Consider the following 14,397-nt stretch of genomic DNA (forward strand, 5'->3'; position numbering starts at 1 on the left):
CGACCCCATGAATTGCAGCACGCCAGGCCTCTCTGTCCATCACCAACTCCCGGAGTCTACTCAAACCCATGTTCATCGAGTCGGTGATGCCATCCAACCATCTCATCCTCTGTCGTCCCCTTCTCCTCCCGCCCCCAATCCTACGCAGCATTAGGGTCTTTTCCAATGAGTCAACCCTTCGCATGAGGTGGCCAAAGTATTGGAGTTTCAGCTTCAACATCAGACCTTCCAATGAACACCCAGGATTGATCTCCTTTAGGATGGATTGATTGGATCTCCTTGCAGTCCAAGGGACTCTCAAGAGTCTTCTCCAACACCACAGTTCAAAAGCATCAATTCTTCAGCGCTCAGCTTTCTTCACCGTCCAACTCTCACATCCATACATGACCACTGGAAAAACCATAGCCTTGACTAGACGGACTTTTGTTGGCAAAGTAATGTCTCTGCTTTTAAACATGCTATCTAGGTTGGCCATAACCTTCCTTCCAAGGAGTAAGCGTCTTTTAATTTCATGGCTGCAGTCACCATCAGCAGTGACTCTGGAGCCCAAAAAAGTAAAGTCTGACACTGTTTCCACTGTTTCCCCATCTATTTCCCATGGAGTGATGGGACCAGATGCCATGATCTTAGTTTTCTGAACGTTGAGCTTTAAGCCAACTTTTTCACTCTCCTCCTTCACCTTCATCAAGAGGCTCTTTAGTTCTTCTTCACTTTCGGCCATAAGGGTGGTGTCATCCGCATATCTGAGGTTATTGATATTTCTCCCGGCAATCTTGATTCCAGCTTGTGTTTCTTCCAGCCCAGCGTTTCTCATGATGTACTCTGCATAGAAGTTAAATAAGCAGGGTGACAATATACAGCCTTGACGTACTCCTTTGCCTATTTGGAATCAGTCTGTTGTTCTATGTCCAGTTCTAACTGTTGCTTCCTGACCTGCATACAGGTTTCTCAAGAGACAGGTCAGATGGTCTGGTATTCCCATCTCTTTCAGAATTTTCCACAGTTTATTGTGATCCACACAGTCAAAGGCTTTGGCATAGTGAATAAAGCAGAAATAGATGTTTTTCTGGAACTCTCTTGCTTTTTCGATGATCCAGTGGATATTGGCAATTTGATCTCTGGTTCCTCTGCCTTTTCTAAAACCAGCTTGAACATCTGGAAGTTCACGGTTCACATATTGCTGAAGCCTGGCTTGGAGAATTTTGAGCATTACTTTACTAGCGTGTGAGATGAGTGCAATTGTGCGGTAGTTTGAGCATTCTTTGGCATTGCCTTTCTTTGGGATTGGAACGAAAACTGACCTTTTCCAGTCCTGTGGCCACCGCTGAGTTTTCCAAATTTGCTGGCATATTGAGTGCAGCACTTTCACAGCATCACCTTTGAGGATTTGAAATAGCTCAACTGGAATTCCATCACCTCCACTAGCTTTGTTCGTAGTGATGCTTTCTAAGGCCCACTTGACTTCACATTCCAGGATGTCTGGCTCTAGGTGAGTGATCACACCATCGTGATTATCTGGGTCATGAAGATCTTTTTTGTACAGTTCTTCTGTGTATTCTTGCCACCTCTTCTTAATATCTTTTGCTTCTGTTAGGTCCATACCATTTCTGTCCTTTATCGAGCCTATCTTTGCATGAAATGTTCCTTTGGTATCTCTAATTTTCTTGAAGAGGTCTCTAGTCTTTCCCAATCTGTTGTTTTCCTCTATTTGTTTGCACTGATCGCTGAGGAAGGCTTTCTTATCTCTCCTTGCTATTCTTTGGAACTCTGCATTCAGATGAGAATATCTTTCCTTTTCTCCTTTGCTTTTCGCTTCTCTTCTCTTCCCAGCTATCTGTAAGGCCTCCTCAGACAGCCATTTTGCTTTTTTGCATTTCTTTTCCATGGGGATTTTCTTGATCCCTGTCTCCTGTACAATGTCACGAACCTCTGTCCATAGTTCATCAGGCACTCTGTCTATCAGGTCTAGTCCCTTAAATCTATTTGTCACTTCCACTGTATACTCATAAGGGATTTGATCTAGGTCATACCTGAATGGTCTAGTGGTTTTCCCTACTTTCTTCAATTTAAGTCTGAATTTGGCAATAAGCAGTTCATGATCTGAGCCACAGTCTGCTCCTGGTCTTGTTTTTGCTGACTGTATAGAGCTTCTCCATCTTTGGCTGCAAAGAATATAATCAATCTGATTTCGGTGTTGACCATCTGGTGATGTCCACATGTAGAGTCTTCTCTTGTGTTGTTGGAATAGGGTGTTTGCTATTACCAGTGCGTTCTCGTGGCAAAACTCTATTAGCCTTTGCCCTGCTTCATTGTGTACTCCAAGGCCAAACTTGCCTGTTACGCCAGGTGTTTCTTGACTTCCTACTTTTGCACTGGTCAATACCCATCATCAAAAAATAATACTAACAATAAATGCTGAAGAGGGTGTGGAAAAAAGGGAACTCTTACACTATTGGTAGGAATGTAAATTGATACAGCCACTATGGAGAACAGAATAGAGGTTCCTTAAAAATCCAAAAATAGAACTACCCATACGACCCAGAAATGGGTCTACCATATGACTCCTATACATAGATTCGGAGAAAACCATAATTCAAAAAGATAGGGACTTCCCTGGCAGTCCAGCGGTTAAGACTTCGCCTTCCAACGCAGGGGGTGCAGACTGCATTAGTGGTCAGGGAGCTAAAATCCCACATGTCTCATGGCCAAAAAAACCAAAACATAAAACAGAAGCTACTGCTGCTGCTGCTTCTAAGTCGCTTCAGTCGTGTCCGACTCTGTGCGACCCCATAGACAGAAGCCCACCAGGCTCCCCCGTCCCTGGGAATCTCCAGGCAAGAATACCGGAGTGGGTTGCCACTTCCTTCTCCAATGCATGAAAGTGAAAAGTGAAAGTGAAGTTGCTCAGTTGTGTCCGACTCCTAGCGACCCCATGGACTGCAGCCTACCAGGCTCCTCCGTCCATGGGATTTTCCAGGCAAGAGTACTGGAGTGGGGTGCCATTGCCTTCTCCGTAAAATACTGTGAAAATCAATAAGGACTTAAAAAAAAAACAGATAGACACAAGCACCCCAATGTTCATAGCAGCACTACTTACAATAGCTAGGACACGGAAGCAACCTAAATGTCCATCAACAGAGGAATGGATAAAGAGGATGTGGTACATATGTACAATGGAATATTACTCAGTTGTAAAAAGGAACAAAACTGTGCCCTTTGCAGAAATGTGGATGGACCTAGAGACTGTTATACAGAAAGAGAAAAAAAAATCATATATGTGGAATCTAGAGAAATGATACTGATGAACATATTTTGCAAAGTGGAAATAGAGACACAGATGTAAAGAACAAATGTATGGATACCAAAGAAGGAAGGGGTGGGTGGGATGAACTGGGAGATTGGGATTGACATATACACACTGCTATATATAAAACAGATAACCAATGAGAACCTTCTGTATAGCACAAGGAACTACATTAAATGCTTTGCAGGGATCTGAATGGGAAGGAAATCCAAAAAAGAGGGATGTATATATACATACAGCTGATTTACTTTGCTATACAGCAGAAACCAATACAACATTGTAAAATAACTATACTCCAATCAAAATTAATTTAAAAAAAAATTTGCTCAAGGTCACATAGCTAGGGAAGAACTGGGATTTGAACCTGTGCTATTTGATATTTCATATGGTAGCCAATAGACACATGGCTATTAAATTGAAATTAATTAAAATAAAAAATCCTGTTCCTTGGTGGCATTAGGCACATTTCAAGTGCTCCTTAGCCACATGTAGCTACAGGCTGCCATATTGGACACTACAGATAGACAACTTTTCTGAAACTGAAGTTTCAGTTCAATTGCAGCGCACTGATCTAGAGAACTTTGAATAAACACAGGTCTCTGGGCCTGTCTCTGGAGATGCCGTTTTGTTAGGTCTGGAATAGGGCCCAGAAATCTGGATTGGAATACTCTACACAGGGATGGTACAGAGAGGCTGGATTTGAATCAGAGGGCTAAGACTCAGTATAGATCTGCCTTTTACTGCAAGGTCACTGGCCCAAGAAACTAACTTTTTAACTCTCCAAACCTGAGTTCCCACATTTATTACGCAGGGAAAATAAATGCAAGCCATCAAGCCTCTTGTCAGGTCATTTGGCATTGTCCTCCTCACTTCCAGAAAAGGTTTTTTTTTTTTTTCCCAGCAGAGTAGCTCACGGCTATCCAAATATCAGTATTAGCAGCAAGGAAAGGATACTCAGGATTCATGCCCACCTGTGCTAGAGGCTCTCTCATAATCCTAGCTGTGTCTTGGCAGGACCTCAGCTGTGTGGAGGCTGTAGGACCCACAGGAGTGGCAGAGTCATCTGGAAGCTCTGGGAAGTCTGCTTACCTCATAGCTGTCTCCTCCTTGTTGGTGACAAGCAGGGTTTGTTTGTATGGGGGCATGCCAGCTTGGTAGATGAAGCAGGTGCCAAAGTTGTAGCTGGTGAAGGAGAAATGGACAGCTGGGCTCACAGCAAAGCCTGAGATGGTGCACGTAAATGTTGGACCATGGCTGATCTGTGGGGGAGAGAATGTCCAGTGGAGATGACAGGGAGAAGTGAGAGGAAAGGGCCCTTACACCCTCAGGTGAAGGAGAGAAGCTGTCAGGTGCTTTAAAAGAATTCAGGTCCCAGGACTCCATGCAGAATCTCTACTGAGATTCTGATTAACAGGCTCTAAGTTTCTTTAAGGAAACCAAGGTGGATGACTGTGCAACCAGGCCCCACACTGGCTCTTGAATCATTGCAGCAATGATTCAGCTCAAAGGCAGAGGGGTGTGCAGAGACCTGCCAGTTCCTACCCAACATCTGCTTCCTGGGGCTTCCTCATTAGCAGGACTCTGATTGGCTGCCAACTTGCATGGGAAACATGCTTGACTTCCTATCCTGCCTTGCAGCTAAGGATGGACATTGGACACAGTTCTCAAGACAGAATGCTGTGAGTGCGTTCAGTGTCGGACAATGTTAAATGCCTCACCTTGATTTTGAGTTCTAGACCGTTCAAGACACATTTCTTTAATGGCTGGAAAGACAGGGAGGCATGTGCACTCTGCCCCACGTCCACACTGCCATCAGTGGGTGAAAATTCCAAGTACTGTAGCAGGGACCTGGGGCCGGACAGCTCTGCCTGGAAGCTGAAGTTGAACTTCCCAGTGTTGATAAAGCTGAATTCACACTGGACACACTCATTCAATTCCACCTGAGGGAGAACAGAGTTGTATGTTGAGTGAGTACAAACTATGGTTCCCTTTTCTGGGATCAGGGTATGTAACGTGTTGGGTGAAATATGCTTTGGGAAGTAGCGGCAGTCTATGATGTTAGTGAGCCGAGTGAGTATTATTAGCATAATGCAGCCAGAGCCCACCAGGAGCTACAAAGTGCTGGAGTCCTTCCTATCTGAAGAGAAAGATGACAGCTGAATTCTTAGAGCTCATTTGGTAGCAAAACCTCCTTCCCGTATGTTTAAGATAAGTATTCTTCCCCTTCCCTACCATCTCTCTGCCCCCTGAAAAGTAAAATAAGAAAAGCTTTCTTATCATATCATGTGAAAAGCTTTCTTTTCACATCAAAACCATACACATTCTGGGGATGGAGCTGCTGCTGGCACGTTTCTCTTCTCCTGATCTCCCTGGCATCTGAAACAAAGCTTCAGCTAATGCTCACATGCACTGCTTTTCCCAGCCAGTGTGGAAGCAGAGAGAGCAGGGCCCTCTCACATCTTTACCTCATTGAAGTTGACAGTGGTAGTCTGGTTGGGAGTCAGGAGAGTGATGGAGCCATTCCTGTCCTTGTATTTGACCTCCACGTTCACAGAGTAGCCCTCAGCCTTGACATTTAAGGTCAGAGGGTGGGCTTTCTTTTTCACGTTGCAGATCAAATTAAAGTTCACATCTCCTTCTTTCTTTGGTGTGAAGAAAATATCAATTGGGAACCTGGTTGGGGAAGAAGACAGCAGATTGGGTAACTAGACCTATCTGTTAAAGAAGCCGAAGATGAGCCCAGTGGATCAACAGATGCACTAGGAGGGGAAGGCAGCATAACTCCAAATCAGGGTGAATTCTGAAAGTTTGCCAGGCACGGCAGGCCAGTGCCTTAGGGATTTGCAAACACAGTGGATAGTATGGAAAAGAATATAAGCATAAGAAAATACTGAGAAAAAGTGCTTAAAGTTCTCAGTGTTCTACGACTCATCATGAAAATTATCAACAGAGATGGAACTGTAATATCTCAATTTTAGAGTTGGCAGAGACTTCAGAGATGGCGCACTCTGCTAAGTTGCTTCAGTAGTATCTGACTCTTTGTGATGCTATGGACTGTAGCCTGCCAGGCTCCTCTGTCTATGCAATTCTCCAGGCAAGAATACTGGAAAGGGTTGCCATGCCCTCCTCCAGGAGATCTTCCTGACCCAGGGATCAAACCCACATCTCTTATGTCTCCTACACTGGCAAGGGGGTTCTTTACCACTAGCTTCACCTGGGAAGCTCCAAATTTTAGAGTTGGGAGAGACTTCAGAGACGGGGCACTCTAAAGGAACCTGATTCTCCTGGCTAGTAGGCCTGGGACCCCTGCCATGTCGGGCAAGGGCAGTCCTGGGGGCCTTCCTTTTGTTTACCTGGACAGTGGGGGGACCCAGCCTTCCATGGGACATACAACCAGGCTGTTGCTGAAACCTTCAGAATACCGGGAGGTGTCCTGGAAGGCAAAATGGAACTCCTCCTCCTCCTTGTTGATGATCTTCACAGTCTCCCTGGCTTCTCTGCCTGCGGAGGAAACAGTACCCTCAGAGGAGGCCTCGGGCCTGCTCCTGACGTACCTCAGCAGGCAACAGGAAGCCTGCTTAGAAGGGATTCTCCAGCTTCTTTTCTTCCCTCTTCCAAGTTCCTCAGCCTTTCGCTACCTCTCTTCCTTCTTTTTACTCTACAAGCGTTCTTCCTCTCAAGGCGCTCCAGCTCTTGCATCTAGAACTGTACCCCATCAACCGTCTGCTCCTCGTAGGTGGCCACTCAGCCTGAGTTGTAGCTCTCCTGGGATCCTTCCTGCTCCTTTAGATGCAATGCCTTCCTGCTTTTGTTAATGGGGGTTGGCAGGCCCCTCCGCTCTGCCCATATCTCTATGAATCATCTGTGCATCACGGGTGACTTCAGGTGTGTCACGGGTGTCCTGACAGGGCTCTGACTAACCTATCTCTTGTCACTAGTTTGCTTTTTCTTACTTTCCTTGACTACTGTGGAGCATTTATTTTTCCACATAAACTTTAGAATCATTTTACCAAATTCTGCCCTCACCTCAATCCTTTAGGACTAAGGCTGCCAGATTTAGCAAACAAATTTTTTTTTAGCATAAGTATATCCCAAATATTGCATGGGATATACTTATACTAAACAATCATTCCTTGTTACCTGAAATTCAAATTAAACTGTGCATCCTGTGTTTTATCAGACAACACTAGCTGGGATTTTATTTAGAACTTGATTAAATTTGTATTTAATTTTTGGGAGAATGGACTAATGTTCAGATTTTGCTTGAAGGTATTTTAATAAGATTTTATAGTTTTATTCATATAGGTCCTGTGCTTTTCTTGTTACATTTATCCTTAGCTATTATATAGGTCTTAACAATATTGAATGGAATTTTCTGTTTGTTTCCAGGTGCTTATTGCTAAAAGAAAGAGAAACCATTGATTTTTGCATACGACTTGCAAACAGCCACTTCCTAAATTATCCTGCTGATTCTAGAAGTTTGTTTTGCTTTTCTCTAGAGTCTCTTGAGCTTATTATCTATGTATGGCATCATTAGCAATAGCATAATGAGACAATTTTGTTTCTTATTTTCCCAATGTTTATGCCAATTATTTAATTTTCTTATTTTATTGTACTTGCTAAAATCACTAACAAAGTGTCCAATAATGACAGTGACAATGACCATTCTTGCCTAATTCCTGACTTTAATTGAAGTGACTTCAGTGGTTTATTACCAGATAATATTTGCCTCTTGATTTTGGTTAACCTTTATTCAAGTTTTTCCCTCCATTCCTATTTTTTTTTTTTCCTTCATTGTGCATTTTTTTTTTTTTAATTTTAGTTGGGGGCTAACTACTTTACAATATTGTAATAGTTTCTGCCATACATTGACATGAATCAGCCATGGGTTTACATGTGTTCCCCTTCCTGGACCCCCCACCCACCTCCCTCCCCATCCCATCCCTCTGGGTCATCCCATTGCCCCGGCCCTGAGCCCTTGTCTCATGCATCGAACAAGGAATGGTGTTCTGTTTCACATATGATAATATACATGTTTCAATGCTATTCTCCCAGAACGTCCCACCCTCACCTTCTCCCTCAGAGTCCATAAAATTGTTCTATGCATCTGTGTCTCTTATTCTGTCTCGCATATAGGGTTATCGTTACCATCTTTCAAATTCCATATATACGCATTAGTATACTGTATTGTTGTTTTTCTTTCTGGCTTACTTCACTCTGTATAATGGGCTCCAGTTTCATCCATCTCAGTAGAACGGATTCAAATGTATTTTTTTAATGGCTGAGTAATATTCCATTGTGTATATGTACCACAGCTTCCTTATCCATTCGTCTGCTGACGGACATCTAGGTTGCTTCCATGTCCTGGCTATTGTAAACAGTGCTGCGATGAACATTGGGGTACATGCGTCTCTTTCAATTCTGGTTTCCTCGGTGTATATGCCCAGCAGTGGGATTGCTGGGTCATATGGCAGTTCTATTCCCAGTTTTTTAAGGAATCTCCACACTGTTCTCCATAGTGGCTGTACTAGTTTGCATTCCCACCAACAGTGTAAGAGGGTTCCCTTTTCTGCACACCCTCTCCAGCATTTATTGCTTGTAGACTTTTGGATAGCAGCCATTCTGACTGGTGTGAAATGATACCTCATTGTGGTTTTGATTTGCATTTCTCTAATAATGAGTGATGTTGAGCATCTTTTCATGTGTTTGTTAGCCATCTGTATTTCTTCTTTGGAGAAATGTCTGTTTAGTTCTTTGGCCCATTTTTTGATTGGGTCGTTTATTTTTCTGGAATTCAGCTGCAGGAGTTGCTTGTATATTTTTGAGATTAATTGTTTGTCTGTTGCTTCGTTTGCTATTATTTTCTCCCATTCTGAAGGCTGTCTTTTCACCTTGCTTATAGTTTCCTTTGTTGTGCAAAAGCTTTTAATTTTAGTTAGGTCCCATTTGTTTATTTTTGCTTTTATTTCTGATATTCTGGGAGGTGGGTCATGGAGGATCCTGCTGTGATTTATGTCGGAGAGTGTTTTGCCTATGTTTTCCTCTAGGAGTTTTATAGTTTCTGGTCTTACGTTTAGATCTTTAATCCATTTTGAGTTTATTTTTGTGTATGGAGTTAGGAAGTGTTCTAGTTTCATTCTTTTACAAGTGGTTGACCAGTTTTCCCAGCACCACTTGTTAAAGAGATTGTCTTTTCTCCATTGTATATTCTTGCCTCCTTTGTCGAAGATAAGGTGTCCATATGTGCGTGGGTTTATCTCTGGGCTTTCTATTTTGTTCCATTGATCTATATTTCTATCTTTGTGCCAGTACCATACTGTCTTGATGACTGTGGCTTTGTAGTAGAGCCTGAAGTCAGGCAGGTTGATTCCTCCAGTTCCATTCTTCTTCCTCAAGATTGCTTTGGCTATTCGAGGTTTCTTATATTTCCATACAAATTGTGAGATGATTTGTTCTAGTTCTGTGAAAAATACCATTGGTAGCTTGATAGGGATTGCATTGAATCTATAGATTGCTTTGGGTGGTATACTCATTTTCACTATATTCATTCTTCCAATCCATGAACACGGTATATTTCTCCATCTGTTTGTGTCCTCTTTGATTTCTTTCATCAGTGTTTTATAGTTTTCTATATATAAGTCTTTTGTTTCTTTAGGTAGATATATTCCTAAGTATTTTATTCTTTTTGTTGCAATGGTGAATGGTATTGTTTCCTTAATTTCTCTTTCTGTTTTCTCATTATTGGAGTATAGGAATGCAAGGGATTTCTGTGTGTTAATTTTATATCCTGCAACTTTACTATATTCATTGATTAACTCTAGTAATTTTCTAGTAGAGTCTTTAGGGTTTTCTATGTAGAGGATCATGTCATCTGCAAACAGTGAGAGTTTTACTTCTTCTTTTCCTATCTGTATTCCTTTTATTTCTTTTTCAGCTCTGATTGCTGTGGCCAAAACTTCCAAAACTATGTTGAATAGTAGTGGTGAAAGTGGGCATCCTTGCCTTGTTCCTGACTTTAGGGGAAATGCTTTCAATTTTTCACCATTGAGGATAATGTTTGCTGTGGGTTTGTCATATATAGCTTTTATTACGTTGAGATATGTTCCTTCTATTCCTGCTTTCTGGAGGGTTTTTATCATAAATGGATGCTGAATTTTGTCAAAGGCTTTTTCTGCATCTATTGAGATAACCATATGGCTTTTTTCTTTCAATTTGTTAATGTGGTGTATTACATTGATTGATTTGCGGATGTTAAAAAAACCTTGCATTCCTGGGATAAAGCCCACTTGGTCATGATGTATGATCTTTTTAATATGATGTTGGATTCTGTTTGCTAGAATTTTATTAAGGATTTTTGCATCTATGTTCATCAGTGATATTGGCCTGTAGTTTTCCTTTTTTGTGACATCTTTGTCTGGTTTTGGAATTAGGGTGATGGTGGCCTCATAGAATGAGTTTGGAAGTTTACCATCTTCTGCAATTTTCTGGAAGAGTTTGAGTAGGATAGGTGTTAGCTCTTCTCTAAATTTTTGGTAGAATTCCGCTGTGAAGCCGTCTGGTCCTGGGCTTTTGTTTGCTGGAAGATTTCTGATTACAGTTTCGATTTCCGTGCTTGTGATGGGTCTGTTAAGATCTTCTATTTCTTCTTGGTTCAGTTTTGGAAAGTTATACTTTTCTAAAAATTTGTCCATTTCTTCCAAGTTGTCCATTTTATTGGCATATAGCTGTTGGTAGTATTCTCTTATGATCCTTTGTATTTCTGTAGAGTCTGTTGTGATCTCTCCATTTTCATTTCTAATTTTGTTGATCTGATTCTTCTCCCTTTGTTTCTTGATGAGTCTGGCTAATGGCTTGTCAATTTTGTTTATCTTCTCGAAAAACCAGCTTTTAGTTTTGTTGATTTTTGCTATGGTCTCTTTTGTTTCTTTTGCATTTATTTCTGCCCTAATTTTTAAGATTTCTTTCCTTCTACTGACCCTGCGGTTCTTCATTTCTTCCTTCTCTAGTTGCTTTAGGTGTAGAGTTAGTTGATTTATTTGATTTTTTTCTTGTTTCTTGAGGTACGCCTGTATTGCTATGAACCTTCCCCTTAGTATTGCTTTTACAGTGTCCCATAGGTTTTGGGTTGTTGTGTTTTCATTTTCATTCGTTTCTATGCATAATTTGATTTCTTTTTTGATTTCTTCTGTGATTTGTTGGTTATTCAGAAGCGTGTTGTTTAGCCTCCATATGTTGGAATTTTTAATAGTTTTTTTCCCTGTAATTGAGGTCTAATCTTACTGCATTGTGGTCAGAGAAGATGGCTGGGATGATTTCAATTTTTTTGAATTTACCAAGGCTAGATTTATGGCCCAGGATGTGATCTATCCTGGAGAAAGTTCCATGTGCACTTGAGAAAAAGGTAAAATTGATTGTTTTGGGGTGGAAAGTCCTGTAAATATCAATTAAATCTAATTTGTCTATTGTATCATTTAAAGTTTGTGTTTCCTTGTTAATTTTCTGTTTAGTTGATCTATCCATATGCATGAGTGGAGTATTAAAGTCTCCCACTATTATTGTGTTATTGTTAATTTCCCCTTTCATACTTGTTAGTATTTGCCTTATATATTGTGGTGCTCCTATGTTGGGTGCATATCTATTTATGATTGTTACGTCTTCTTCTTGGATTGATCCTTTGATCTTTATGTAGTGTCCTTCTTTGTCCCTTTTCATATCCTTTATTTTAAAGTCTATTTTATCTGAAATGAGTATTGCGACTCCTGCTTTCTTTTGGTCTCCGTTTGCATGAAATATGTTTTTCCATCCCTTCACTTTCAGCCTGTGTGTGTCCCTAGTTTTGAGGTGGGTCTCTTGTAGACAGCATATATAGGGGTCTTGTTTTTGTATCCATTCAGCAACCCTTTGTCTTTTGGTTGGGGCATTCAACCCATTTACATTTAAGGTAATTATTGAAAAGTATGATCCCGTTGCCATTTACTTTGTTGTTTTGAGTTCGTGTTGAAACATCCTTTCTGTGTTTCCTGTTTAGAGAAGATCCTTTAGCATTTGTTGAAGAGCTGGTTTGGTGGTGCTGAATTCCCTCAGCTCTTGCTTGTCTGTAAAGCTTTTGAATTCTCCTTCATATCTGAATGAGATCCTTGCTGGGTACAGTAATCTGGGTTGTAGATTATTCTCTTTCATTACTTTAAGTATGTCCTGCCATTCCCTTCTAGCCTGAAGGGTTTCTATTGAAAGATCAGCTGTTATCCTTATGGGGATCCCCTTGTGTGTTATTTGTTGTTTTTCCCTTGCTGCTTTTAATATTTGTTCTTTGTGTTTGATCTTTGTTAATTTGATTAATATGTGTCTTGGGGTGATTCGCCTTGGGTTTATCCTGTTTGGAACTCTCTGGGTTTCTTGGACTTCTGTGACTATTTCTTTCCTCATTTTAGGGAAATTTTCAACTATTATCTCCTCGAGTATTTTTTCATGGCCTTTCCTTTTATCTTCTTCTTCTGGGACTCCTATGATTCGAATGTTGGGGCATTTCATATTGTCCCAGAGGTCCCTGAGGTTTTCCTCATTTCTTTTGATTCTTTTTTCTTTTTTCCTCTCTGCTTCGTTTATTTCCATCATTCTATCTTCTACCTCACTTATCCTATCTTCTGCCTCCGTTATTCTACTGTTGGTTCCCTCCAGAGTGTCTTTTATCTCCTTTATTTCATTATTCATTCTATATTGACTCCTTTTTATTTCTTCTAAGTCCTTGATAAACATTTCTTGCATCTTCTCAATCCTTGTCTCCAGGCTATTTATCTGTAACTCCATTTTGCTTTCAAGATTTTGGATCATTTTTATTATCATTATTCTAAATTCTTTTTCAGATAGATTCCCTATCTCCTCCTCTTTTGTTTGATTTTGTGGGCATTTCTCATTTTCCTTTACTTGCTGAGTATTTCTCTGCCTTTTCATCTTGTTTAGATTGCTGTGTTAGGCGTGGCCCTTCTGTATTCTGGTAGTATGAAGTTCCTCTTTATTGTGGAGGTTCCTCACTGTGGTGGGGGTTGGACAGGTGGCTTGTCAAGGCTTCCTGGTTGGGGGAGCTTGTGTCGGTGTTCTGGTGGGTGGAGCTGGATTTCTGCTCTCTAGAGTGCAATGGAGTGACCAGTATTAATTTTTGAGATGTCTATGGATTTGGTGTGCCTCTGGGCAGCCTGTATATTGATGCTCAGGGCTATGTTCCTGCGTTGCTGGAGAATTTGCATGGTATGTCTTGCTCTGGAACTTGTTGGCTCTTGGGTGGAGCTTGGTTTCAGTGTATATGTGGAGGCTATTGGATGGTCTCTTATTAATTAATGTTTCGCCTGGCTTTCAGTCTTATTCTTGCAGTAGCCTCAAGACTTCTCCTTCCATACAGCATCAATAATAAAACTTTTAGGTTAATGGTGAAAAGATTCTCCACAGTGAGGGATACCCAGAAAGGTTCACTGAGTTACATGGAGAGATGAGGTGAGGGGCGGGGTTGAGGTGGCCAGGAGGGGAAGAGGGAAATTCAAATGAGGAGAGAGCAATCTAGCCAGTAAGCACTTCCCTCTGTGCTTTCCACAGTTTGGAACCCTCAGAGTGGTTCACAGAGATACATAGAGAGGGGGGAGGAAGGTAATAGAGGTGAGCATGAGTAGAAAGGGAGGAATCAAGAGGGGAGAGAGAGATCTGGGCAGTATCCTCTTCCTGAAGTGTTCTCCGGTACCCAGAACACCCTCAGAGATTCACAGAATTGGGTTGAGAAGAGAAGGAGGAGGGTGGGAGATAGAGGTTCCCTGGGGGAGAAGAAAGAGCATCAATAGGGGGAGAGAGTAATCAGGCCAGTGATCACACTCCTGAGTAAAAATGGGTCCTAAAGATTGGGTTCTTAAATGTACAAAATTGATATCAAATATGTAAAACAAAGATTAAAAATCTAGAGTAGAGGTTAGACTCTTATAAAACTTACAATATAAAAAAAAAAGAAAAAGGAAACAGTGTAAAAAAAAACAGTAAAACAGTAAAAAAAAAAAGAAACAGTAAAAAAAGTAAAACAGGAAAAAAACAGTAAAAAAAGAAAACACAAAATT

The 14,397-nt window shown here is 41.1% G+C and overlaps 1 protein-coding gene across 1 annotated transcript in view; it reads right to left on the reverse strand.

Moving 5' to 3' along the window:
• HYDIN (HYDIN axonemal central pair apparatus protein) overlaps positions 1–14,397 on the reverse strand; it is a 339,593-nt gene that overhangs the window by 19,310 nt on the left and 305,886 nt on the right. The window contains exons 74-77 of the mRNA XM_081512491.1: positions 6,658–6,805; positions 5,770–5,977; positions 5,023–5,244; positions 4,394–4,563 (exon numbers count right to left, since the gene is read on the reverse strand). Coding sequence (XP_081368617.1) covers positions 4,394–4,563; positions 5,023–5,244; positions 5,770–5,977; positions 6,658–6,805 — 748 coding nt within the window. The remainder of the gene's footprint in view (positions 1–4,393; positions 4,564–5,022; positions 5,245–5,769; positions 5,978–6,657; positions 6,806–14,397) is intronic.

The sequence above is a fragment of the Giraffa tippelskirchi genome, chromosome 7 (assembly GCF_054371585.1).
Source record: "Giraffa tippelskirchi isolate mGirTip1 chromosome 7, T2T-mGirTip1v1.2.pri, whole genome shotgun sequence".
NCBI classification, from domain to species: domain Eukaryota; kingdom Metazoa; phylum Chordata; class Mammalia; order Artiodactyla; family Giraffidae; genus Giraffa; species Giraffa tippelskirchi.